This window comes from Euleptes europaea, chromosome 15 (genome assembly GCF_029931775.1).
Source record: "Euleptes europaea isolate rEulEur1 chromosome 15, rEulEur1.hap1, whole genome shotgun sequence".
Classification (NCBI taxonomy): domain Eukaryota; kingdom Metazoa; phylum Chordata; class Lepidosauria; order Squamata; family Sphaerodactylidae; genus Euleptes; species Euleptes europaea.
This window is the reverse complement of record NC_079326.1, coordinates 40,581,837-40,609,594: the sequence shown is the minus strand read 5'-3', so window position 1 is coordinate 40,609,594 and position 27,758 is coordinate 40,581,837. Positions and strand designations below refer to the sequence as shown.

At 44.7% G+C, this 27,758-nt stretch overlaps 1 protein-coding gene across 1 annotated transcript; it reads left to right on the top strand.

Annotated features, from left to right (window-relative positions):
- The first annotated feature begins 1,352 nt into the window (after window positions 1-1,352).
- On the top strand, window positions 1,353-27,758 carry CIR1 (corepressor interacting with RBPJ, CIR1). Its single transcript, XM_056861574.1, has 10 exons — window positions 1,353-1,427; window positions 3,699-3,793; window positions 6,540-6,613; window positions 7,960-7,973; window positions 8,073-8,128; window positions 8,638-8,686; window positions 9,504-9,621; window positions 22,354-22,460; window positions 24,497-24,582; window positions 27,025-27,758. Exons 1-10 carry the CDS (start codon window positions 1,356-1,358, stop codon window positions 27,695-27,697), a joined length of 1,344 nt encoding a protein of 447 aa, XP_056717552.1. The 5' UTR covers window positions 1,353-1,355; the 3' UTR covers window positions 27,698-27,758.

Below are 27,758 nucleotides of genomic sequence, written 5' to 3'. Positions count from 1 at the left end.
ACCACTCCTATTCGGAGGTTAATTGATGTTTAGAGGGTTGGCTTTCTTTGATCGACTGCTTGATGGTATGCCAAATAAAAGAAAAGGGCATGAGTCCAGTAGCACCTTAAAGACTAACAAAAATATTTTCTGGCAGGGTGTGAGCTTTCGTGAGCCACAACTCACTTCTTCAGATACAGCTAGAATGTGAACCCACCCGTCTTTCAGTAGAGGAGAGTGAATTCAGGCAAGCATTAGTATGTCGATGTGAACAGTATGTCAATGTGAATAGCAGGCGTGATGGGATTAGGGGTGGTCTGCAGAAGAGTCTGTGAGGTCCAGGGGAGAGATGGGTGTGGAGAAATCGGCGTTGGTCATGAGCCATGAATGCAAGGTCTTTATTCAGCCCAGGTCAATGCATTGACTTTAGTGTGAATATCAACTGTCATTGATAAAAGAGAAACTGCTGAATTACAGTTGATATTCACACTAAAGTCAATGCATTGACCTGGGCTGAATAAAGACCTTGCATTCATGGCTCATGACCAGTGCTGATTTCTTCACACCCATCTCTCCCCTGGACATCACAGACTCTTCTGCAGACCACCCCTAATCCCATCCCGCCTGCTATTCACATTGACATATTGTTAACATTTACATACTAACATTTAACATACGAATGCTTGCCTGAATTCACTCTCCTCTACTTAAAGACAGATAGATTCACATTCCAGCTGTATCTGAAGAAGGGAGCTGTGGCTCACGAAAGCCCACACACCCTGCCAGAAAATATTCTTGTTCGTCTTTAAGGTGCTCCTGGACTCTTGCCCTTTTCTAGTACTGCAGACAGACTAACACGGCGACCCACTGTGAACTGCCAAATAAAAGCCGTTGAAATTTGAGTTTGTGGGACCGGGTGGGGTGGGGGCGGTGGCCCCGAAATGTCTGGGAACCACCGATCTGGAGAGCGGCGAAATCCGAGGCAGGCCTCCCTCGTGAAGAGGGCCGCGGGGCCTACCCGGCGCTCGGCGGCTCCTCACCTAGCCTGTCCTGGCGGCCTCTTGACGACGGGGCCTTGTAGGCCTCGCTGGGCCTCGGCGCAGAGGCCCTCGCTCCTTTCGCGCCCTCGCGGGCCCGGCGCGGCCTGTGAGGGGAAGGCGGGCGAGGCCGACGGGGAGGAGGAGAAGGAGGAGGAGTCCTGGCTCTCGGCCGCCCTCCTCCTGCAGGAAACGCCGCCGGAAGCCCCGAGCCGAAGGAGGAACCCGGCCGCGGCGATGTAAACAGAAGCGGCCGCCGAGAGACTTGGGGCTCGGGAGGCCGCGGAGCGCGAGGGAAAAAGAGACGGGAGTCCCTAATCCCCTCCTGCCGCCGCCATCATGGGGAAGTCGTTCGCCAACTTCATGTGCAAGAAAGACTTCCACCCGGCCTCCAAGTCCAATATCAAGAAGGTCAGTCTCTGTTTCCCCCCCCCCCACATTCCCGCAAAAGTAGATGACCCCCCCCTCCGTCTATAGCAGTGGTTCTCGTTGCATCTCTCTTTATGATATGATAACCATATAATATGCTCTAATATGATAATGGGCTCCATTACCCCCTTTCACCATTGTTCAGAATATAATTTTTTTCCCCCTTCCCAAAATGTGTGGGTCAAGTCGCTTCCCACTCATGGCGACCCTATGAATTGATGTGGTAAACCAGAGGTTCGTGGAGGAGGAGGAGACCCGACTATGGAAGAGCCACTGATTTAGCAGTTTGCAATAATCTCTTTTCCTTTCTGTAAAATGTATTGAAATGTATTAAGACATCAAGCTTGTTGCTGGGCAGAATATCTCTGTGTGTCAAGGAATTGGGGCAAGAGTCATGGAGGGTTACAGTAAACCATAACAAGAACTGGGTGAAACTGTTACTCTACTCCATGTCTGGAGTGCTATCAGCTTTACCCTGAATGTTGATGGGTTGTTATATCTTGAATTTGGATAAATATCCCTTCCTCTGTACCATCGGGGCTCAGAGATTTTTACTCGGGAGAGTGCTCTGGGTAGCAGCTGCTCCGAATAAATAACTGTTTTCTTGCAAACAATGGTCTCGGGTCTCCTCCTCCTCCATGAACCTCTGGTTTACCACATCAGAATGAAAGTCCTCCACAACGTCCTATTTTTGACAGCCTTGCTCAGGTCTTGCAAAGTGAGGTCCGTGGCTTCCTTTATTGAGTCCATCCATCTCTTGTTGGGTCTTCCTCTTTTCCTGCTGCCCCTCCACTTTTCCTAGCATGACTGTCTTTTCCAGTTAGAAAAGGGCAAGAGTCCAGTAGCACCTGAAAGACTAGCAAAAATATTTTCTGGTAGGGTATGAGCTTTCGTGAGTCACAGCTCACTTCTTCAGATACCTGGCTCTCTTCTGTATCTGAAGAAGTGAGCTGTGGCTCAAGAAAGCTCATACCCTACCAGAAAATATTTTTGTTAGTCTTTAAGGTGCTACTGGACTCTTGCCCTTTTCTACTACTGCAGACAGACTAACACAGCGACCCACTGTGAATTGTCTTTTCCAGTGACTCTTGGCGTCTCATGACGTGACCAAAATACGATAGACTGTTTTGGGAAGGCTATCTCAAAAGGTGTATTCCAGATAATAGGCACTTTGCTGAATAGTGTGGTCCCAATTCCTTCCCTGGAACACTAAAATCCCCCCCAGGGGGGAATTCCCCCCCTTGCTGAGAACCCCTGGTCTATAGGATATCTAATCAATCAATCAAAACCTTTAATGGCATATAGGATAGCTTTTCAAGTTTTTTCCCCCTCCTTACCTGCCTCCCACCACAGATTCCCCCAGTCGTTTCCTCCCAAGAAAAAAGCATCCTTTCCTCTGTATTTCATTTCATTCATCAATGAACATGATCGCGGGGACTAGAGCCAACGGCCCTATGAGCAGCGGTTAAAATGCTTAGGGCTGTTTTAGCTTGGAAAGGAGGCAGCTAAAAGGAGACATGATAGAGTTCTATAAAAATTATGCATGTTTTGGAGAGAGTGGAGAGGGAGAAGCTTTTCTTCCTATCTCATAATACTAGAACGCAGAGTCATCTGCTAAAGCTGGAGGGTGAGAGATTCAAAACAGATAAACGGAAGTATTTCTTCACACAATGCATAATTAAATTGTGGAACTCCCTGCCCCAGGATGTGGTGATGGCTGCCGACTTGGAAGGCTTTAAGAAGGGAGTGTTCATGGAGGAGAGGGGTATTCATGGCTACTAGTTATACCCAGTGATAGATGCTAGTTCTTTCCCTCACACACATGCACCGCCCAGGGGATACATGCAAAAATTATTTTGAATGAATGAATCCACTAATCTCGGGTTCTGTTTGCACAGTGGAGTACAGACAAGCATTGCTCCACCAATGAGCCCTAATTTTTCAAGCCTTAGCCATCCATATTTTTTCCAGTTCAGTGATACAATTTTATTTTAAAAATAAGGCCCAGACTTACACAGATCAGATACCCAGAACTGCACAGCTATTAAATGTGGCTGTACTGCAAGTTTTTCTTTATATAAACAAAAAGTTATTATGGTAGTTTGCTGTTTTTATTTTGTTTCCTTCCTAATCTTTTAAAATGCTGCTTGCCTTTCTTCCATAGTGCTCTGGACAAACATGCTTGTAGGGAACTTTTCACTGTAAAGATATTCATACAGAAAATATTTTTTAAACCACATGTGTTCTGATTAGGTATGGATGGCAGAACAGAAGATATCTTACGACAAGAAGAAACAGGAAGAGTTAATGCAACAGTACCTTAAAGAGCAGGAATCTTATGACAACAGGTGAGAGATGACATTGTGCCATTGGGGAGGGGCCGTGGCTCAGTGGTAGAGCATCTGCTTGGCATGCAGAAGGTCCCAGGTTCAATCCCCGGCATCTCCAGTTAAAGGGGCTAGGCAAGTAGGTGATGTGAAAGGCCTCTGCCTGAGACCCTGGAGAGCCGCTGCCGGTCTGAGTAGACAATACTGACTTGGATGGACCAAGAGTCTGGTTCAGTATAAGGCAGCTTCATGTGTTCATGTGTACCATCACAAAGAGGGTGGGAAGCAGCCTAGCACCCCTTTAAGATGTGTGGGTACAGCTCCAGCTGAGAATGCTTCTCCCTCTGGTTTCTGACTATCATAGATGGAGCAGTGACAGAGAGTGCCTAGAGGCACCTGGTTGGCCACTGTAATATGCACATATATTTATGTTCTTGTATAATGGCATAGGTGTATTCAGAATTTTATGTATTCAGACCACTGAAGAAGGCTTCACAGTCAAAACACGTTTGGTCTTAGCTTTGGTACTATTGTCTGGTTGGATTTTTGTATTTATTTGCTTTGAATGTTCAGTATTCATAGTAGATACATAGAGGCTTGAACAGAGCTATAGATAAGTTGTTTATTTTTGTTTGTATTAAATTTACTCTATATCGGTTCTTGTAGGTTATCCGGGCTGTGTGACCCGGATAACCTACAAGAACCAATGAACTCTGACCGTGAAAGCCTTCGACAATATTTTTTACTCTATATCATTCATAAAACTATTTGAATCACTATTAGCCCTATGTTGCATGTTGATTCTTGACCTTAGGGTGCTGTCATTGGCTGTGCCAATATGCTGACACACAGTGCAGTCCTAAGCTGAGTTCTATCTATGTCCATTGAAGTCAGTGGACTTAAAAGAGTGTAAGTTTGCTTAAGATTGCACCGCAAGACACCCAGAGCCATCCCTGACATTGCCGAATGAAGAGGGCAGGTCCTCCAAGCCCCCTCCTGTGGGGATTCTAACTGCCATCTGGCCAACTGCCTCTGGGAAGAATTGTCCCACGGGAGCAGCCCTAACCCACTCAGACCCCACCCTGCATGTTGTCATCTGCTGAGTTTCTGGGGCAGGCTTGCTTTTTGCCACGTTGCCACCACTGAGGCTGCACCGGCAGCACGTGTCTCCTCATATGGACATCTGCTGCAGAAGTGGGAAAACCAATCTGATGGGATGCAACCCAGCAGATTCTCTAATTCTGATAACTGCAGCAAAAAATGTGCAGATACACACACTCTCTGCTGAAGTCTGCGAAAGCAACCTTAGTGCATACTGGGCTTCAGAAGCGGACCTTCCAGGCCATTTGCAGGCAAAACCAGTTATTGTCAGAATGGGTAATGGGACATGAATTCTGTGGTAGTTTTGTTGCTTGCTACATCTTACCTCATTAGTCCTGAGGGACTGGTGAATTTGGTTGGGATAGGCAGAAGAAGAAGAGTTGGTTTTTATATGCTGGCTTTCTCTACCACTTAAGGAAGAATCAAACGAGCTTGCAATCACCTTCCCTTCCCCTCCCCTCAACAGACACCCTGTGAGGTAGGTGGGGCTGAAAGAGCTCTAAGAGAACAGTGACTAGCCCAAGGTCACCCAGCTGGCTTCATGTGTAGGAGTGGGGAAACCAACCCGGTTCACCAGATTAGCATCCGCTGCTCATGTGGAGAAGTGGGGAATCAAACCCTGTTCTCCAGATTAGAGTCCATTGCTCCAAACCACCGTTCTTAACCATACACCACACTGGCTCTCAGGAAGTGGGGGTTCTGTACCTATTTTGTGCAAAACATAATTACCTGGAACAGGTAATAAAATGTGGATTCTGTGGAAATCTTTTTTTAAAAAATATTTTATTTATTTCGAAAGGGGGGATACAGAAGGAAGAAAGGGAAAGGATAGGGGACCGTCTGCGGATAAAATACAATTGTAGAAAATAGAAATAGTGTTTCAACATAAAAAGGAATTTGTGGAAATCTTGTAGCTCATTGCATCAGTCCTCATTAGTCTCACGGTACATAAGAATTGAAACCAACACCTGTTGGATTGCTCCTGGCCTACTACCTTTGGCATCTCCCCTGTAACACAAATAATGCAATTAGTATTATGAAGATACGAGTCATTTTTCATCACTTATGTGAATTAGGGAATTTCCATACTATGTGTGCTGCTTTCAGGAGACACCTGTACAGCAACCCTGGTATTCCTTGGTGGTCTCCCATCCAAATACTAACCAGGGCTGACCCTGCTTAGCTTCTGAGATCTGACAAGATCAGGCTAGCCTGGGCTATCCAGGTCAGGGCAATAACTTACATAGCGTACAGAATATACCCAGTCCCGCTGAAACAATGGAAATGAATTGTGTCCTGCTAAGATAACTGAACAGGGAAGTCAGGATGTTGTTTTGAGAGCCAGTGTGGCGTAGTGGTTAAGAATGATTAAGACTCTTTTGAGACCTTGGGATAGACCTAGTTCTTTCCGAACTCTCTCAGCCCCACCTCACTAGGTGTCTGTTGTGGGAAGAGGAAGGGAAGGCAATTGTAAGCCGGTTTGATTCTCCTTAAAAGGTAGAGAAAGTCAGCATATAAAAACCAACTCTTCTTCTTAAGTCTTAACTGCAGTGTTAAAATAGTGAATTATTGTAGGTATTTTATAAATCACATTGAAAAATGCCTTCAGGTTCCAATGCATGGTTCTTAACGTTTCCTGTGGTACATCTTTGTTTTTCCTATATAGATTGCTTATGGGTGATGAACGTGTGAAGAATGGTCTAAATTTTATGTATGAGGCACCACCAGGAGCCAAGAAGGGTAACTGTTGTTCTCTGATGGTTTATATGGTGTTTATTGATACTCGTGTTGGGAGAATAGCACCACTAAAAATCTCAACACTTATTAACAACTGGGATGACGTCAATTTTTCTTCCATAAATAGGAAATCTCTTATTTATGGATTATGAATGAGGAGTTATTTTTAACCGAAAACACTTTAGAAAGCATTCAGCTGCAGTCGAATTAAGCAATGGTATTCTGTTTGTAGATTTAATGGTGCATTGATGGCTTTTATAAAGTGAGGAGCCTCTACTGCAGGTAGAGGATCTCTGGCATCATGTCAGCTGTTCATATTTTCCTGAGACGAGAATACTGCTTACCGTTAGCAAATAGTAGCAGCAACGAAGTGTAAAAAAAATCAGATTCTTGCAGCAAGCTATCATAAAAGGAGAACTCGATGGAGCTTTTCCATTCAGCTGATTTTTCAGGAATGTGGTCAAATTGTTCTCTATATATTGCTGCAAAACAGCACCTGCTGTAAGTTATTCCTGGGAAAGGCGTTTCAGCTGCTTATGTTTGGTCAGCACAGACGAGGTCAACTTCCTAGATGCCCACAGAATGTTGTGCTCGCCTATGAACCCAGAGCAGCATACATGGCCCTTTCCAAGCACCGGTCAGTGCCTGGCATCAACGCAATGGGATAACTTTTCCCTCCCCCTGCTTGGACTGAGACTTTTGCAATGGAGTCTCATAGAACTGAATCAATGAATAAGTATTGTTCCTTTTGAATTACATCCAAGGTTTGAATAGTACTTTTACAGTGCAATCCTTTGTAGGGTTACTGCAGTCTGAGCCAACTGAAATTGATGGGCTTAGACTGGAGTAACTCTGCAAAGGAGAGTGCTTGTTAAGCCTGGTTCACAAATTCAGAGAAATGAAGTGGTCCAGACCTAAGGATCACCTTTTAGAATGCTCCCATATGTTAAAAAAAACCCACAAATAAAAAACTAGCACTTCAAGAAATAACAGAAAGAGAGAACTTCCTTGAATGTTTAGTTTTCTATTGGCATGGTCCTCTGTTTATATGAAGGGACATTTAAACTTGGAATCGACCATCTGTATCAATCCAGTCTACCACCTCAGGTCTTTGTCATTTTGTACTTCAGTTATGATCTTAAGTGTTATATCATTACAAGTAAATCTTTCTGAGAAGAAATGAACTTTCTAAAAAGAAATGAACACTCACACACTCCCAAGTTGGTAAATAAGAGGTTTTTATGGCATGCCAAATGATTAAATTCTGTCTGAAACCCTGATATCTATGAGCCTGTGTATCTAATCTTATGCCTTCTCCTTTCCCCACATACATTGCTGGTGAATTTAAGAAGAGACCAAAGAGGTAATTTTGAAATGTAATTCCTTATATTTTGGCAATCTAATTTTCAAATGGGATTTTATTTTTGGACTTGCCTTAATTATTATTTTTTAACTTTTTTAGCAAGAGGGAGAAACAGAGTACAAATTTGAATGGCAAAAAGTAGCTCCACGTGAAAAGTAAGAATTACTATTTTATTACTTGGATAATCTCATTTGTAGAATTTATTTTCATGTCTGCATACCCTTTCTTGTGTGTGTGTATATGTATTTGTGGTGCTCTGTTTCTATAAAGAAAAGTTTTCTCAGCTGGTATACTGTATTTCTTTTTTTTTTAATTACAAAAAAATAATCTTCTTAAATGATATCTTTTATCATTTTTTCTTCAAATTCAAATCAGCTGAGTATAAGGGCTCCAACATCTGATTTTAATAATGTATAAAATCCATAAATTTGGGGAGGGAATAAATAGGAAAAAATCAGAATGTCAACACTTTCTATACTATTTCTCAACCATCATGCAATGTCATTCATTTACAAACCAAAGATGATATTGATTGGGACCCATATATTTTATTATTCTTTCAACATACGGTACTTATTTAGATTATATCCCAATAGAACCAAAGGTCAGGTAGCATAAATGTTATGTTGTGTGAGAATATATCTTGTTTTCTTGTATTTAATAGATATGCTAAGGATGACATGAACATTAGAGATCAGCCATTTGGTATCCAGGTAAGTTTTGTATATTTGTGTGTGAGTGTGTGTGTTGTGCCGTCAAGTTACTTCTGACTCACGGCAACCCTATGAATCAGTGTCCTCCAAAACGGCCTATCCTTAATAGCCTTGCTCAGATCTTGTAAAATGAGGGCCGTGGCTTCCTTTAGAGACTCAAACCATCTCATGTTGGGTCTTCCTCTTTTCCTGCTGCCTTTGAGTTTTCCTAGCATTATTGTCCTTTCCAGTGAGTCTTGTCTTCCCATAATGTGACCAAAGTACAATAACCTCCGTTTAGTCCTTTTAGCTTCTAGGGAGAGTTCAGGCTTAATTTGATCTAGAACCCACTTTTTTGTCTTTTTAGCAGCCCATGGTATCTGTAAGACTCTCCTCCAACACCACATTTCAAAGAAATCTACTTTCTTCCTGTCACCTTTCTTCATTGTCCAACTGACTTTAACCAGTAGTTGTTTCAAGTCTTCAGTATTTTCTGCCAGTAATGTGGTATCATCAGCATTATTCAAATTGTTAATGTTCCTCCCTCCAATTTTCACTCCACCTTCATCTAAATCTAATCCAGCTTTCCTAATGATATGTTCTGCATACAGATTGAAGAGATAGGGAGATAAAATACATCCTTGTCGAACACCTTTGCTAATTGGAAACCATTCTGTTTCTCCAAATTCTGCCTTAACAATAGCCTCTTTTTTACTCCTCATTTTTAGTTGAATTTCAAATATTTATTGATGAACAGCATATTTTACTTGGCACTTACTTACACAATAATGTTGTAGAAGTGTTTAGATATAAAACTGTGCCAATCATTATTTTCCAGGTGCGGAATGTGAGATGCATTAAATGTCACAAGTGGGGCCATGTAAATACAGATCGAGAATGCCCCTTATTTGGTCTCTCTGGGATTAATGCCAGCTCTGTTTCCAATGATGGATCAGGTAGGTGCTCAAAATGTAATTTAGACATATTTTGAAGTGATATTTTTGACATCCTGTTTCAAAGCCACATGGATGGTCTTGCTTCATTGATATGCCAGGTGTGTGGCTAGAAAATAAGATTGATGGATTTCATAGTATCTTTTGTCACTTTAAGACTTTCAAGCCTAGTTTGTGGTTGTGTCTTAACTGTAAGACTTGATATAGACATTTGATTGTAGGCACTATAGATCAGGTTGCTCTGAGGACACTTTGTGGTGTATCCTTTTTTGAAAGGAATCCCAGTCTGGTTGATAAACTGATAGGTGTTATGGACTGTTTAAGCCTATGAATACTACACTGGGTCCTAGAGCATTCTGGTGTGCCACGGGGTGTGTGTGCTGAAGTGTGCCTAGACCAATGAAGCCATTGTCCATTCGTGTTAATTTCTCTTCCCCATCCTTGCATGCTAATATATGACCCACACGCTCCAAGATTAGATCATGCCTTTAAATGTTAACGCCCTGAGTTTCACTAAAAGAAGCTGAGTGGTGCTGCAGAGACCTTCCACACCTGACTCTCTTTGTGGCATTTGAAGAACAGAAGAGTGGAGGTCAATGGTTGCCAGGCAAATTCTTGACCATCACTGAGGCCTGCAAAAAGCTCCCCTGGCAGAAAATATCTCCAGCCTGAGGCAGGATGCACCTTCTTTACTATTAATCTTGTGGTTTCCTGATTATTATTATTATTACATTTACATCCCATCCTGCCTTTCCTCGTGGTTCAAGACGGCTTACAATTACTAACGGCCAGTTCGTTGCTGTCTTTTCTTACGCTCGGTAATCTTTAACCTCAGTTATGCCTCTGCCTCTGATTGGTATCAGTATTACTGCTGGATATTGTGTCGCCAAGATATCTCGTAAAGAGCAACTGTGTATATGTATCTGATCTCTTCCTCATGCTGTATGTGCTTCCTTGATTGCTCATAGCTTACCCTAAAGGTGCAAATTTAGCCTCTGCAACCAACCTAACTGTTATTAGTTTGCTTATTTCTATTTTAGCAGCTTTAGAACAGTGATTCTAGAAGTCTTGCACTATCTTTATTTTTCTTCCACGCTGAGGTTTCTCTGCCTTTCCCAACCATTTTTCCAAGGCATAAGTATCTGTTTCAGGAAGTTGGTGACTCTTCCTCATGACTACTGTGCAGCTATTGATGAGAACAAAAAGGATAAATATTACAGAGCAGTTTTTTGTACTAATGGTTTGTGAAATGGCACTAGTATAGTAGCAGGTAACACCATCCCAATATAGACGTTTAATTTTATTAGCCAGATGCAATTCACTTCCAACAGCTGAATACATTGGAAGATTCAAAGCTGTAACCCTGGAAGGAAAGAAAGGGTTCTTGTGCTTCTGGAGCAGTAGAAACTATCTCACACATGGTTACATTTTCTCTTGAACACATGAAGCTGCCTTATACTGAATCAGACCCTTGGTTATTCCATCAGTAGGCTGTCATTCCAGTCCCAGAACACTTTTTTGCTACTTCCCGGGGCTGTCATTCCACTCTGTAACCTATCCTTCCAGTCCCAGAGTCGTCTGTCTGGGCCCAGAGACCTTATTTGAAAAGTCATTCTGCATTTTCGTTGCAATTTTTTTGTTCTGTAATGTATTTCAATAGAGCCCATGCAACTCAGTTGGCATTCCCAGCTCCCATTATGTCCAGTGAGCCTTCAAGCCTCTCCGTTGTTTCCAGTGGGCAAGTCTGTCATTCCTTTTAGTACATCTCCCTGGGAAAAGCCTCCCCACTTGGAAAGGGCTGTGGGCTGGCCATGGGCAGCCTCTGACCTGGCTGCCACCGCCCCCTCTCTGCCCACTGCAACTGCTCCTTCTGCCCCCCCCAGATCCCGCCCTGACAGCCCCCCATTTCTAGTGGAACCTGGAACTTACTGCCTTGGCGGAGCTCCATATATATATATATCAGAATCACTGGCTCGCAGCCTGTGCTTCTGACCCATCTGCAAACCTGTTGATTTCACTGCTGATGCTGGAAGAACACCAGGAGGATTGTACCCATTCAGATTAAAGCCTGTGTCCGGTACTAATGAGTGCCTTGTTCTGTAAGAATGGATGTCTATTTCCACAATGCAGACAGCAGAGATCTGTACAGTCGAAATAACAAATACTCCGCCAGAGTTGGTTTCATTTTTTTCCCTTTTGTATGCAGGCTGTAGTGCTAATCCAGTTGGTGATTCGATATTTTTTAAAAATATAATCTTTCCACTTTCAGAAGTCTTCTATTGAATAATATATCTTGCCGGTGAATGGAGATTATTTTTGCAATAAGGCAATTTCACCGGATGTGGTTATCATGGGATAATCACACCCCTGGGGTACAGCCATGCCTGTAATCTCCCAGGAGTGTAATTATTTCATGACAACTGCACCCCCCCTGGTGTTGCATTTATTTCCATTATGAAATCTTAGTTTGATATATAAAGTAACTTACTTTGATCACTGGAAGCTACATGGTAGCGTTAGAATGATCCAGCTGCGAGGTTTACGGAGACCAGCGATAAGCTTTTACTACTCCCTTTACAAAGTTAAATTAGGCAATCAAAATGCTTCTTTGGACTAAGCTGGTTTAGATTCTCTCTCTCTCCCCCATTCTTAACTTTTCAGGTTCATAATCAAGATAAGGTATGAACAATATTATATCATATTTATATGCAAAGCTATCAGTTGTGCATCTCACTGAAGTGTCCGTTGAGCCAAAGAGTTTCTTATTTTTTTTGACACAACACTTTGCCTACCAGTTGAGCAGTTTTGCATCAGAAGAGTCCTGGAGAAGCCAAATAGCTCTGATTCTTCTAATGTTAAATTAGATATTTCAAGAAATACATGGCTGGCACCGAAAATGCTCTCTCTCCTGTTCCCAGTTCTCGGTCAACAGCATCTAAGAACCTTACCTCTTATTGTGATATCATGACTACACACACACCTTTTTCTGCCCCTTTCAACATCAGTGACATGGAGCAGAAGCAAGGAAGAGCAGGACTTCATGATGTAACTTAGACTACTGTTTAGGAAAGGGAGTAGGGAGTTAGACCCACTGCAGCTCTTTTCAGTGGCAGCCATGAATTTAGTTCTAAATGAAGGGCTTGCTCATGATTACACCCCAGATGTACTGTCTGTTTGATTTCAGTGTCACTTGCTCACAAGTAAACATCATGCTTAAGAGTACAGTCTAGAACCGTGTTGGCGAACCTATGGCACGCGTGCCAAGTCTGGCACGTCGAGCCCTCTCTGTGGGCACACACGGGGGCAGCAGGGGCTTTGAAGGGAGCACGGAGCCGTTCAAAGCCCCCCCTTCCCTGGACTCCCCGCGCCCCCCCTTTGCCGAGCTGGGAGGAAACCTCAGTATTCAGGTTAAATTGCCGTGTTGGCACTTTGCGATAAATAAGTGGGTTTTGGGTTGCAGTTTGGGCACTCGGTCTCTTAAAGGTTCGCCATCACTGGTCTAGAACAACTTCAAAAATTCAATCAGGAAAATAAAATTAGGGTTTTCCAATTAATCTATTGACGTATGCCCTTATGGTGTTATTTTGAACACAAAACACAGTATCAATGCAAAATTATTATGCACCAGGATTGAGTTAGAGAGTACTGATCACGATAGACCAATGGTCTGATTCAGTATAAGGCAGCTTCATATGCTCATGTGTTCCCGCGGGATTGTTACATGTTTTTGCTTTTAATTGTGCTAAAGGGGGAAATATTGTTAGGGGGTAAATTTCGATGAATTTTACCAATACTAAAATCATTTGAAATTAGTGGTGGACATATGTTCTCTGTACTCTGCCGGAGCAAGATCTGAGCCAGTGATTCTTAACCGTGGGCTTGCAGCCCTCCCGCTGGGGATGGGGGGGTTCTAGAAATCTTGGGAAGCTTTCAGAAGTTTGGCGGGCATTCAGGATTATAGACAGCCTCTTCTCCCACTTGCAATGGCTTCTAATAGCTGACGTAAGAGAGCTGTTTGATATTGCTCATCCTGCTCAAAGGGTAAACTCCCAGATACTTTCCCCCTAGGTCCTTAAAAATGTGGCTCCAAGCAAATAGTAATCAGTTCGTTAGCTGGTCAGAACACAAGAGCATACGAAGTTGCCTTACACTGAATCAGACCATTCGTCTATCGTGATCAGTACTGTCTGACTGTAAGCAGCACTTTGTCCAATGTCTCAGGCAGAGATCTTTCACATTATCAGCAACCCAAGCCCGACATATAGAGTTTTGACTCTGAAAAGCTCTTCCCCGTGAACGTCTTGTTAGTCTCTGTGGTGCTACTGAACTTGCATCAAGCTGTTATACTGCAGACCGACACGGCTACACTCTGAAACCTGAGCCTTTTAACTGCAGATACCAGGGGTTGAACAGGGGACCTGCATGCAAAGCAGGTGATCTACCACTGAGCCACAGTCCCTGGGTACAAGGTTTTCATCGAATAGACACCTGAGATCTTCTTCTTCTTGATTAATCTCTAAGTAGCCATTGGCTGGCCTTGGGCCTCTTGATATCTTAGCCCCCCCCCAAAAAAAAATTGCCTTGTCCTTCCTGTCTTGGTTCACCAGGCCTTGCAGCCTCCCAAACTCTCCCTATGTGCTTGTTTTCACGGCCAGAGAACCTTCTTTCCAGTTCTGATAGAATTCTAGATCATGGCAAGATGTTGTTTATCCAGGGCTACCCCTTACCAAGCGGTGTCCAGCGTCGCCACTTAGGCTTGTGCAAGAGTGAGGCCTTGGCTTAGATTTAAGGGCTTTTTACTTAGAATCAAGGTGTGATGGGCAAGAGGCTGTCCCGCCCCCTGAAGGGTAAAATCAGAGGAGCTCATAGGAGTGCTGTTCCAACATCCAGGAGGGGAGCTGGAATATTGGAGGCAAGAAAGGAGAGGGAGTTCTGCCTGGGAAAGAGAAGGCAGTGACAGGGAAAAAAGAGGGGGTAACTGTGCCAAGAAGAAGAGTTGGTTTTTATACTCCAACTTTCTCTACCACTTAAGGAAGAATCAAACCGGCTTACAATCACCTTCCCTTCCCCACAACAGACACACTGTGAGGTAGGTAGGGCTGAGAGAGCTCTAAGAGAGCTGTGACCAGCCCAAGGTCACCCAGCTGGCTTCATGTGGAGGAGTGGGGAATCAAACCCGGTTCTCCAGATCAGACTCCCCCGCTCTAAACCACCGCTCTTAACCACTACACCAAACTGGCCCGTAAGTGTGGCAGAGTGGTTTAGCTCTTATCTCTGGGAGATAATAGAGTACCACGGTTATAAGGCCTGTTTCTGGGGATGAGCAGACCTGGTACCATTTAGTCTGTCTCTTGGGGAAGGGCAGGCTGGCGTGGGTGGGATCCTGAGCGTGTGAGAGAGGATCCAACCTAGTGGCTAGTCAGTAATAGCCTGTTTGTGTCCTAGAGCACTGAAGAAAATTCCAACTACTCTCTAAAGCCATAGCTGATTTCAATTTATGTGCCTCAGCCAGGTTTCTCCTTTGTCTGCCTGGAGACCTGGGCTGCTGTTCTATTCCCTAAGACTAACCTGTAAATAAATAAATATTCTCTGTTGTTTCTGTTCGAAACCTGCCTCAGTGATCTCCATCAACTACTTGTGCACTACATATACTTAACCTCACAGCAGCAAACCCAAAGCCTATACACTCACTACCTTTAGAAGGCCTGGTAACTGAAGGGAAGGTTTCTAGGTTAAAACAACCCTAGATCCCAGATAACCTTAGGAGGCCGTGTCGTATATTCAGGCTGGGGGGAGGAATAGGCTTGTCACACAAGGCTCAGTGTATTCCACGATTTCGCACGGATGCTGGAAATGCACAGAGGGTTGGAGCCTCGTTGTGTTTTCCAGGGGCAGAATGGAGCTTTCCGGCCTCCCCAACACCACTGCATACCACTGCTCCTGGAGGATGGTGGCCCCTGAGTAATAACATGAGGCAGGTCTGCAGCAGCAAGAGGGAGTTGGTGGAAACTGCCAGTTTAGTCTGGATCCAACCCAGAATGCCCCCCACACCTTTAGAATATAAGAAAAGCCCTGCTGGATCAGACCAAGGTCCATCAAGTCCAGCAGTCTGTTCTCACATTGGCCAACCAGGAGCCTCTAGGAAGCCCACAAACAAGACGACTGCAGCAGCATTATCCTTCCTATGTTCCACAGCACCTATTATAATAGGCATGCTCCTCTGATCCTGGAGAGAACAGGTATGCGTCATGACTAGCATCCATCTTAACTAGTAGCCGTAGATAGCCCTCTCTTCCATGAACATGTCCATTCCCCTCTTAAAGCCTTCCAAGTTGGCAGCCATCACCACATCCTGGGGCAGGGAGTTCCACAATTTAACTATGCGTTGTGTGAAGAAATACTTCATTTTATCTATTTTGAATCTCTCACCGTCCAGCTTCAGCAGATGACCCCTCGTTCTAGTATTATGAGAGAGGCTCCCCTCCTGTTGCAAACCTATCCATACCGCCATTGCTTCCTTACTCTACCTTTAATATTTTTAGATTGTGTTAAATTACATGAATGTGGACAGATATTTAATGTAGAAAATCTTTAGTGTCCTTGAATCCTTGGAGAACTTGCTTCGTAATTTTGTTTTTCCAGTGTACAGCTTAAGAATTTGAAAGCAGTATTACCTTGCACTGCTTGTGAACTACTCATAGTAGTAAATTTTTGCAAGGGTAGTTTTGATTCTTTCTTGCTGTAACTGCAAGGTGATCTTCATGCAGCTAGAAAACTTGGCATATTTTATTGAACTAAGCAAACCTGCCTGCAGAGCCTGAATTAGGTACAGGCCTTCGATTTCTAAAGAAAGGGATACATTTTGAAATAGAAATTTCTTATTTAGGTGTCTTGTGTACCACAGCCAGCCTCTAGAGGGCAGCATGTTCACTCTGCATCACGGTGAATCAATAATTCAAAAATGCAGCCTTCTGAAGCAAAGCTTTAAAAGTAGCGACAATATCTTTGGAATAAGTAGCAGTTCTCACAAACAGAACCTTCCATAAATGGCATACCTCTCTCTTTCTTCCCTTGTTCTTGCTATAAACCTTTTTCTCATTTTATAAATGAGCATTTCCCCCCCCTTGCTGAAATAATGGTTTTGCCCAGTTGAGAAATTGCTGATTCACCCCTGCCCTACATGTTACCTTTGTTGCTACTGCTTTTGTCTTTGCGGGAGCTGGGCTACACTGTCTCTCAGAATGGCAATGGTGGCAGGATGGGCTGTGGTGTCATAGCCTCACAGCTATGGTAGAGCAGCTGCTTTGCAGGCAGAAGTTCCCCCGGTTCGATTCCCAGCGTCTCCGGCTACAAGGGTCAGGTAGTGGGTGACATAGAAGACCTTCACCTGAGACCCTGCTGAGAGAGACTGCCGGTCAGAGTAGACAGTACTGACCTTGATATACCAGTGGCTTGACTCAGTATAAGGCGGCTTCCCGTGTTTCATACGGTGGGTTCCATCCCCACCCCATGCCCAGGCTGCCCAGTTGCTGGGCAAATAGGGTTGCCAGGTCCCTCTTCACCCCCGGCGGGAGGTTTTTGGGGCGAAGCCTGAGGAGGGAAGGGTTTGGGGAGAGGAGGAACTTCAATGCTACAGAGTCCAATGGCCAAAGCGGCCATTTTCTCCAAGGAGACTGATCTCTATCGGCTGGAGATCAGTTGTAATAGCAGGAGATCTCAAGCTAGTACCTGGAGGGTGGCAACCCTATGGGCAAATGAAAGGACAGACATGTCCAGCCAGGCCAGCCTCTACTCCTCTGCCCTCTCCCGTCTCATCTTTGGGTCAAATCCAATCAGCCTCTCTGCATTCTTCCCTATTTCAACTCCAGGACACTTATTCTTGGCCTAGAAATATCCTGGCGACATCTGTTCAAGCGAAACTGTCTCTGTGATCTGTTCAAGGCCTCACGTATCACTGGGTCGTCTCTGATGCTCCGTGCTGCCAGCCATTCCAGGGCACTGTCTGAGTTCTTGACAAGGCAGGCAAAGACATTTCACAGCGAGGTTTCACAGGGTTGCTCCTTAGCTACATTTCAAGAGAAAATTTCAAACAAGCAACGTGTGTCAAGAGTTGCTTTTTCATACTTCCTAGGCAGAAACCTAGGGTGCTCTTGAAGAATAATGGCGGCGTGCCCCCATGTTCTGTGCCATTGCCCAAGCCATGGTTTTGTTTCGCAAGTGTCTCCATGCAGCCCAGTACATAGGACTTACCTGTTATTAGCATCTTTAATACCACCTCTGTATATCTCTGCCAAAAGATTGCCTTTTACAGTTACATCAAAGGCTCATTTTGTTCCCATTTGCAAACTGCTGTTTATTTGGCGTCAGCTGACTCGGCACACTTAAAAGTACTTCTTTTTTAATGTTTCTTTTGAGAATTTGGGGCATGCTGAGATGTTTCATAGTTCAACAGCTTCCTTTTAAAAAAGCTTTACAGTTGAATGAGAAGAAAATGCATGTATCTTTGATATCCATCATTGGTCTGGCAATTAAAGTATGTTTTAGTACTAAATAAGCGTTTGATATATAAAGGCATGACAAAAACACAACAACCCGCTTGGATGCACTGCTGTCATACTGTTCAGCTACACACCGGGAGGAGGGGGGAGTAAAGGTATATTACAGGTACTAGGCTTGTACAGCAGATAGGAGGTTGTTTACTGTGCTGAATTAGAAATGAACACCGCTCCAGCCCCAAACCAGTCCCACTGAGGAAATCATACACAACAGCAGCAACTTCTGAACAGAACGCCTGTGGTGGCAAATCAATAATCTGAAGCAAGGTGAGAGAAAACGTTAAAAACCGAAAGTTCACCTTCTTTGTTTCTCGCTTGCGGGGAGTTTGTCTTCGGTGATCCTAAACCTGCAATCCTAATTTATTTGGAAGTTAATTCCACCGAAATGAATGGCGGAGGTTAGCAAGTGATTATATGTTGAGGCTCTGGGAATGACACAGCTCTCTGAATTGAATACTTCCTATATATATATCATAGCCCTTCAATATTGTCCCGGGCTTACCACCCCCGTCTCACAGCAGCAAGGGTTAGTAGCACCTTAAAGACTAACAAAATTTCTGGCATGGTATGAGCCTTTGTGAGCCACAGCTCACTTCTTCAGATACAGCTAGAATGTGATTCCATCTATCCTTAAGTAGAGACAAGTGAATAAGATGCACAATGGCAATGTAAATGTCAAAAGCAAATAAATGACATTAGCAGGTGTGATTGGATTAGGTTTGATATGCAGAGGGGTAGTAGGCGTGGAGAAATCAGCATTGTAATGAGACAGGAATCCCAGATCTCTATTACGTCTGGGAGAATGCATAATCTTGAGCTTCATTATTAGTTGTAATTCAGCAGTCTCTCTAATCTTCCTTTGAAATCCCTTTGTAAGAGAACTGCTACTCATCAGCAACTGAATGTCCTGGAAGGTTAACATGTTCCCCCACTAGTTTCTGAATGTTGTGGTTTCTGATGTGAGATTTAGGCCCATTCAATCTTTGGCCATTTATGCATGGATACTTGGACTCACGTTCGCCCCCTGTCTGACTTGGTTGTTCCTTGGAGTTCTTTATGAGTTTTCCGCCCATTCGAAATGACCTTGCTGCCAGCCCCTCACAATGTCCGCATCTTCCTATTCCTCTGTTAACCTGACTCTTCCCACTCCCCTGAGGTCAGCCCGGTTGAAATCGCCATGCAGACGGCAAAGTGAGGGCCACAGGAAGATTACTTTCCTCTCTCAGCCAATCCAAAGCGGCGTGCAAAGAGGCGGGGATTCAAATACTTCCTGCTTCCTCGGAGCTCTTTCTGAGCAGAAGAAAGGCTTTTTAAAACCGAGGCTTGGAATCTCTCCCCCCCCCTTCCTTTTACATTGCTCCGTTTTTTGTTCTTAAAATGCTTTTTTATGCAGCAATTAGGTTTGGGGGGATCTTCTCTCACAGTGAGCACTGTGAAGTAAGCCAATTACAATGCAGCATTTAAAGGGATGGGACTTTATTTGAGTTTGGACACTGCTGGTGCAGAGATTCCCAGCTAGAAAGTGTAGTTCCAGCCAGCAACAAACTTCAGGTAAAGCTCCCATGCATAAATGACCTTTGTTACAGGGACTGGCCTGTTTGTCCAATGTAGAGGGGGGAAGGGCATTGCTGGCATGTGATGGCATAAACCATTTACTTGCTTTTGACATTTACATTGCCATTGTGTATCTTATTCACTCATCTTTACTTAAGGATAGATGGAATCACATTCTAGTTGTATCTGAAGAAGTGAGCCGTGGCTCACGAAAGCTCATACCCTGCCGGAAATTTTGCTAGTCTTTAAGGTGCTACTGGACTCTTGCTCTTTTCTACTGTGAGTGACGGAGTAACACGGCTACTCATTGTGATCTAGTAACAAGTAACTGTATAAAACCAGTGAAGTGACCACAAAACCCATTTTGGAGTGGATTGCTATTGCACAAATACTGTGCGCACAGCGGATCCTTCTAGAGGCCTGTCTCCTCTTCCTGTGCCTCCTTAAGCACCTACTTCTGCCACATTAATCCCATCATGGTTTTGAATGACTTCAACAAGGATTTTCCCCGAACCGTGTACTAAAGACACAGGCAGGGGGTTGTGGCTTGGATCTCGACCCTCTCTTCAGTTTCCTCAATGTATCATCCATCAGAGGTGAAGCATGTGCCTACAGCAGTAGGCATTTTGGGCTTAGCATGTTGTAATGAGCAGAGCGCACTTACCCCTGGAGGAACGTATTTCCCAACAGAGGGCATGTTGCAGGAGTGGTGGCCCATCTCTTTCCAGGCACAATTCAAGGTGTCGGTTCCTAAGCCCTAAACAGCTTGGAGCCAGGGTATCTAAAGGTTTGTCTCCTCCAATACTATCCAGCCCATCATAGAATCATAGAGTTGGAAGGGACCACCAGGGTCATCTAGTCCAACCCCTGCACAATGCAGGAAATTCACAACTACCCCCACACCCCCAGTGACCTCTACTCCATGTTCAGAAGATGGCCAAGATGCTCTCCCTCTCATGATGTGCCTGAGGTCGTAGAATCAGCATTGCTGACAGTTGGCCACCTAACCTCTGCTTAAAAACCTCCAGGGAAGGAGAGCTTACTACCTCCCGAGGAAGCCTGTTCCACTGAAGAACTGCTCTAACTGTTAGAAAATTCTTCCTAATGTCTGGACGGAAACTCTCTTGATTTAATTTCAACGTATTGGTTCTGGTCTGACCTTCTGGGGCAACAGAAAACAACTCAGCACCCTCCTCTGTATGACAGCCCTTCAAGTACTTGAAGATGGTTATCATATCACATCTCAGTCAGACCCCTCACCCTCTTTGTTGCCCTCCTCTGGACACGTTCCAGCTTGTCTACATTTTTTTTAAGATCTGCCTTTCAAGCCCTGCTCTTCTGTGCCCCCCTGCCTTCAGAAGTGAGCTGGGTGGCAACAGGACATTTTCTGTGGTGGCACCTCATCTTTGGAATACCCTCCCCCTTGAGGCTGGCGTGGAACCTGCTTTACTTTCTTTTAGGTGCCAGGCCCAAAACACATCTTTTTAGAAGGTTTTAAGTAGGGGTTTTGTCTTAGCTTTTTAGATGGTCTGTTCTGTTTTATGGATAGTTTTTATGCTGTTAATAGCTTGTTTTTTATTGTTCCATAGTTTTATTGTAAGCCATCTCAAACAGGATTCTAAAGAGGTAGCACAGAAATATCCTAAATAAATTTTTTAAAAATCGAAGAAGGGGTTGGGATCCAAATTGTTGCTCTGGGGAGAACAATTTGTAGACCCAGGCACACAGTGTCCAAGAAATTCTTCTAGAATCATGTGTTATTGATAAGTGAATGTCAGAAGATAGGAAGTCCAGATAGTGCAAAGCAGGTCTGTGGAAGTTGATTTTACTGACCAACAAGACCGCCTTTGGATCATACCTGTGAGCTGTCAGAAGCAATGACAGGCCTCTGAATACATCCCCACTTCAGAAGGGTCGAGCCAGCGCTACCATTAAAACTGTGGGTCAATAAAAATAAAATACACAGATGGGGGGCCCAGCTAGATAGGATAATCTTAAGGTGCTTGCGTGGGCATAACCTGCTTTAAACCATGGTTCCAAATACTAGATATCGGTCACACTGGTTAGTGTTAACCGTAGTTAACGTTTCAGATGGGAAAATAGTTCGTGCTTAATCGTAGTAAGAGCCCAGGGTTGGGGGAGGGGGGTTACAAGAGAAAGAGAGAGCAAGGAGAACAGGAAATCTCACCGCCTGTATGTCATCCGTTACGGGAGAGAAACCGTTCAGTTGAAGTGTTCCTCTTAAAAGTGTATTTTTACATCAGCGTCAGGAAGTGTTTTAAGACTTAAAGTTGGCATGGGTTTCCTAAGCTTTCTGTGTATTTTTTCGTACTTTTATCGAAAGCTTAGAGCCAGACAATACCTAAATATATTGTTTTCAGCCTGACAAAAGTTACATAAGAAGAGAATCCCCTTGCACTAAAAGAAAAATGCAATTATTTTCTATTCTGAATCTCCAGACTGCTGTTTTAGAAAATCATATCTGATTATTTGCTCAGCAGAAGATTATTGAGTTGATTTAGCTGTGATTTTACTTAACAAAGCTTCAGCCGAATTCCCACTGTGGAGTCCAAAAAAAGGTAGAGAGATATAAATGATACATTCAAACTGTGATTTTGGTGAACAGGGCCGTCAATGCACCCCTCGGAGCTAATAGCGGAGATGAGAAACAGTGGGTTTGCTCTGAAACAAAATGTGCTGGGGAGAAACTTGACCGCAAATGATCCATCACAGGTAATGATCTTTTTTATCAGTAAGCTGAAAATGTCTGTAAATCTAAATGTGATTGCTTGTGAATTGTTACTTAATGTTTCTGTAATATGCATATCTATAGGAAAGCTGAACAGACTGGAGCAAGAGACCTGTATCCTGAAACTTACTGTGTTTTCCACTTTTGCGTGTGTGTGTGTGTATATTAGCCAGAATGACAGCTCTTTTTTTAAAAAAAAAAAATTTCCAGCCTGTAGTTTAATAAATGAAATGCCTTCTGTAGGTTGGCAGAGCTTTAGTACTTCCCAAAGAAAATGGTTCTGGTGAGATAGTTAACCCTTTGCTTTCTGATGGTTCAGTGTACACCCAATTATTAAAAAATATTGTTTAAAATTACATTCAGGCTATGTGTATAAAGTGTATATAAAACATAAATGCATTTGGGTCCCATCCCCAAGATATCTCATTATGTATATGCAAAAATTCCAAAATATTCCAACTTATGGAAAGATCCAAAATACGGACCACTTCTGGTCCCAAGCAGTCTGGATAAGGGATACTCAACATCTAGTGGATAGTGCCATCAAGTCACAGCTGATTTATGGCGACCTGTAGGGTTTTCAGGGCAAGAGACCTTTGGAGGTAGTTTGCCATTGCCTGCCTCCACATTGGGCTGAGAGAGTTCTGAAAGAACTGTGACTGGCCCAAGGTCACCAAGCAGGCTTCAAGTGAAGGAGTGGGGAAGCAAACCTGGTTCTCCAGATTAGATTCCCACCGCTCTTAACCACCACACCATGCTGGCTCTCCATTTAAGATTCTACCTCCATCCTAATTCACACCCATGAGCCAGTTCAGATCTTACCTGCCAGAGAGAAACCTCAACCTTTGCTATAGGTGGTGCCTAAGCTTGACACCTTACTTAGGTTGCCAACATGAACACATGAAGCTGCCTTATACTGAGTCAGACACTTGGTCCATTAAGGTCAGTATTGTCTGCTCTGACTGGCAGCGGCCCGCCGGGGCCTCACGCTGAGCTCTTTCACATCACCTGCTGCCTGGCCCTTTCAACTGGAGATGCCGGGGATTGAACCTGGGACCTTCTGCATGCCAAGCAGATGCTCTGCCTCTGAGCCATGGCCCTTGCCAGATCCCTGGTAACTAGCCTTGAAGGCATGTGTACCCCACCCCCTCCCTTGTGCCACAAAGAGAAAATAACATCTGGCCCCGGCAGTGTGTTCTGCTTATTTTGCGGTTGTCCCCCTGAGACCGCATGGCTCTCAGGGGTGGTTGAAGAAGTCAGGGAAATGCCAACCCAAATAACTGTGGTGCAGGATGGATCGGGTGTTTTTATTTCTTTTTTTGACAAAGTACATGAGACCCAAACTATCTGTCAGAGATTTCTCCATAGCAAGCGAGTATCCAAATAGGAACCATGCTAATTTTGTTCATGTCATGTACTAATCACTCTTATATAAAAAGCCGTGTTCAAAGTGATAAGACAAAAAAAATATAGACAGCACTTACTTTAAAAGCTTTGAAAACTATGTGAAAACTGAAAACAGTGAGTACCGGAAAATCGTCCCATAGCATGTATAAGGCAGGATCCAACCAGGTGGGGAAAATTCCCCTGTAAACACCCACTAGATACCCTATCGGGGATCATGAGACAAGCATGGGCAAAATCTTGTGGGATAAGGGCTGCAGTCAAAAGGAGAATTAGGTGAGACTGAGTGAAAAAGCTGGCTGGATCCAACACCGTTTTCTGTTGAGTCACACTGATTTTTCTATTAGTATGGTGGGGCCTCATGTATATTGATGTTTACCCTTTGTCCTCCTCGAAGGAGCTGTTTAGAGAAATGTATTTCAAGCACCTCTTTCAACAGGAATCCTTCCTTTGCAGTGTTCTGGCAATTTATCTCTTCCCAGAGCCCCACATTTTACTCACATGTCATCTTAAAAGAACCAACATATTATGTAGATTATTGCTGTCATGTTCAGCGCAGCTTTCCCGCCCCCCCAATTCGTAACTTATAGCACTGTGTTTCCTGTCCTCTTTGTAGGAATTTGTTGCAAGTGAAGGAGAAGATGACCCAGAAGTGGAATTTTTAAAATCCTTGACTACTAAGCAAAAACAAAAACTTTTGAGGTAAGCGCATCGCTGGCACAGAATGCCATCTCTGTTCGGAACAGATAACACAAAGTGATCGTTGCGGAGCCAGTGTGGTGAAGTGGTTGGAGTGTCAGACTAGGATCTGAGAGGCCCAGGTTCGAATCCCCAGTCTGCCGTGGAAGCTAGCTGGGTGACTTCGGGCCAGTCACACAGCCTAGCCTACCTCACAGGGTTGTTGTGAGACTAAAATGGAGGTGAGGAGAACGATGTAAGTCACTTTGGGCCTCCATTGAGAAGAAAGGTGGGGTATAAATGAGGTTAAAAAAATAAGTAAATAAGGTCTGTCGAACAACTCTTACTGTAAAAAAACTTTTTCCTAATATCCAGCCGGTACCTTTATTCCTGCAATTTAAACCCATTATTGAGTGTCCTATCCTCTGCTGCCAACAGGAACAGCTCCCTGCCGTCCTCTAAGTGACAGCCCTTCAAATACTTAAAGCAAGCAATTGTGTCCCCCCTCAACCTCCTCTTCTCCAGACTAAACATTCCCATCTCCCCCAGCCTTTCCTCATGGGGCTTGGTATAAAGTAGAATCTAGTTCTGAGTAGACATGCCTAGTACTGCAGTCTTACTCAATAATGACTGAAGGTATCTAAATATGATGATGATGATGATGAGTTGGTTTTTATATGCCGACTTTCTCTACCACTTAAAGAAGAATCAAACTGGCTTACAATCACCTTTCCTTCCCCTCCCCACAATAGATACCCTGTGAGGTGGGTGAGGCTGAGAGAGCTGTGACTAGCCCAAGGTCACCCATATGGCTTCATGTGTAGGAGTGGGGAAACAAATCCAGTTCACCAGATTAGCCTCCACCACTCGTGTGGAGGAGTGGGGAATCAAACCTGGTTCTCCAGAACGGAGTCCACCACTCCAAACCACTGCTCTTAACCACTACACCACGCTGGCTCTCTTTCCTTCATAAACTGAAATAAAAGTAGAAGCAGTTACTTAGGGAACAGTTATATCCTTTAATCAAAAAATTTACCAGAAAGCAGACTAATCTGCTGGTTTCAATTAGGGCTGTCAAAAAAAAAAAAAATTCGGTACAGTTCGGATTCGGCCGAATTTGACCCTTGTGGGTTCGGTACGTGCCGAAGTCCGAACTCCCCCGCTTCGGATCCCCGGTAATTCGGGGGGATCCGGAGTTCGGGGGAAAATTCGGCCCCAGCGCGCCTTCAGAGGGATTCCCTGAAGGCGTGCGGGGGCCCTTTAAACTGATCTGAACCTACTGGGAGGCGCAGATCAGTTTAAAGGGCAGCCCGCCCCCCTTCAGCGGGATCCGCTGGAGAGGCTCAGGCTGTCCTTTAAACTGATCTGCGCCAGAGGCGCAGATCAGTTTAAAGGGCAGCCTGCACCTTTCAGCGGGCTCCGCTGGAGAGGCTCGGGCTGTCCTTTAAACTGATCTGCGCCTCCCGGCCGGGAGGCACAGATCAGTTTAAAGGGCAGCCCGCCCCCCTTCAGCGGGCTCCGCTGGAGAGGCTCGGGCTGCCCTTTAAACTGATCTGAGCCTCCCAGCTGGTTTGCAAGTGCTTTCCCCAGTCACCTTCCCTTTACCCCCAGCAAGCTGGGTACTCATTTGACCGACCTGGGAAGAATGGAAGGCTGAGTCAACCTTGAGCCTCTCCAGCGGAGCCCGCTGAAGGGGGGCGGGCTGCCCTTTAAACTCATCTGTGCCTCCCGGCCGGGAGGCGCAGGTCAGTTTAAAGGGCAGCCCGCGCCTCTCCAGCGGAGCCCGCTGAAGGGGGGCGGGCTGCCCTTTAAACTCATCTGCGCCTCCCAGCTGGGAGGCGCAGGTCAGTTTAAAGGGCAGCCCGCGCCTCTCCAGCGGAGTCCGCTGAAGGGGGGCAGGCTGCCCTTTAAACTCATCTGCGCCTCCCAGCTGAGAGGCTCAGATCAGTTTAAAGGGCAGCCCGCGCCTTTCAGCGGGCTCCCCTGAAGGGGGGCCGAATTTGCCAAATTTATTCGCGAACTCCCGAACTCGCTGAATTCGGCCCCCCCGGTTGCCCGCCAGTTTTGAGTTCGGATCCGTCCGAACAGAAAATCACTGAATCAGGGGAAATTCGGTTGATTTTCAGTTCGGACCGAACCGAATTGACAGCCCTAGTTTCAATACTAAATTTGTGGCCTAGGTTTAGGTAGCTTGCCCCTGCTTTCCTTTTTTGCAGTCCATAATGTAGCAATTGGATTGTTTTTATAGTAAGAACAGGTATCTTTAAAAAGGCTGAGGTGGTAAGCTTGGAAGGCCAAGTGGGTATTTAAAAAATAAACTCATCACTGTCTGGAAGGTATTGTGTACTACCTGCTTAATTGCCGGCCTGTAAGAGACACCGTGGTGGCGTTCCATTGTCGTTTTTTTTAAATATATCTCTCTCTCTCTGCTTAATTGCTCTACTTTTTCTGGGTTCAAAATGAAAGGAAACTGGACCGCCTGGAGAAAAAGAAGAAGAATAAAAAGAAAGATCGTAAGAAGAAAAAGCAGCAGAAGAGAAAAAGCAAAAGTAAACACAGGAAACATAAGAGCAGTTCCTCTTCCACATCCTCCAGTGAGTCTTCAGTAAGCAGCAGCAGTGGAGAGACTGACAGGCCAGATAAAGCGGCACAAAAGAAGATGGATTCTAAGGCAAGAAGAAAAGGCAAGTTTTCAGAGGCGAGCAGCAGCAATTCTGAAGGGGAGGCGAAGACGAAGGGGAAACTTTACGGAGAGCGCTCCAGCAGTCATGGTAACAAGGACAAAGGTAGGGAGAAGTATAGACTTTTAAAGCAAGACAGTTCTGGGGAGAACAACAAACGGAGCTCCCGGGAGAGCAAAAGAGAGCCCGCGAGCAGAAACGAGGATGGCACAGACAAGAGAAGGGAATCCGAAAGTCACAGGAGCGCCAGCAAAAGCCGGGAGGAGAGAAGCGGGAGAGGTTCCCGCGCAAGGCACAGAAGCCGCAGCCCCCCACCAAAGTGGCACAGGGGGAACAAAACCGAAAGCCACCCCTCGGGCCTTTCCAGGGAGCAACGCAAACGCAGGGACTGCGAGAGAGAGGCGTCTGTGGAGAGGGAGCCGAGAAAGAGGAGCCGGAGCAGGGAGAGGAAAAAATAGATCATGTGGGAGGCAAACACAACCTCTCGTCTCTTCTGTTGTTCCTTTTGTTCTCGAGAAC

What these genes read in the sequence shown, in the direction of transcription:
- CIR1 (XM_056861574.1), top strand. Translation starts at nt 1,356, where the DNA reads ATGGGGAAGTCGTTCGCCAACTTCATGTGCAAGAAAGACTTCCACCCG. An exon ending in CCAAGTCCAATATCAAGAAG is followed by an intron (nt 1,428 to 3,698) that starts GTCAGTCTCTGT and finishes TGTTCTGATTAG; the next exon opens with GTATGGATGGCAGAACAGAA. An exon ending in CCGCAAATGATCCATCACAG is followed by an intron (nt 22,461 to 24,496) that starts GTAATGATCTTT and finishes TCCTCTTTGTAG; the next exon opens with GAATTTGTTGCAAGTGAAGG.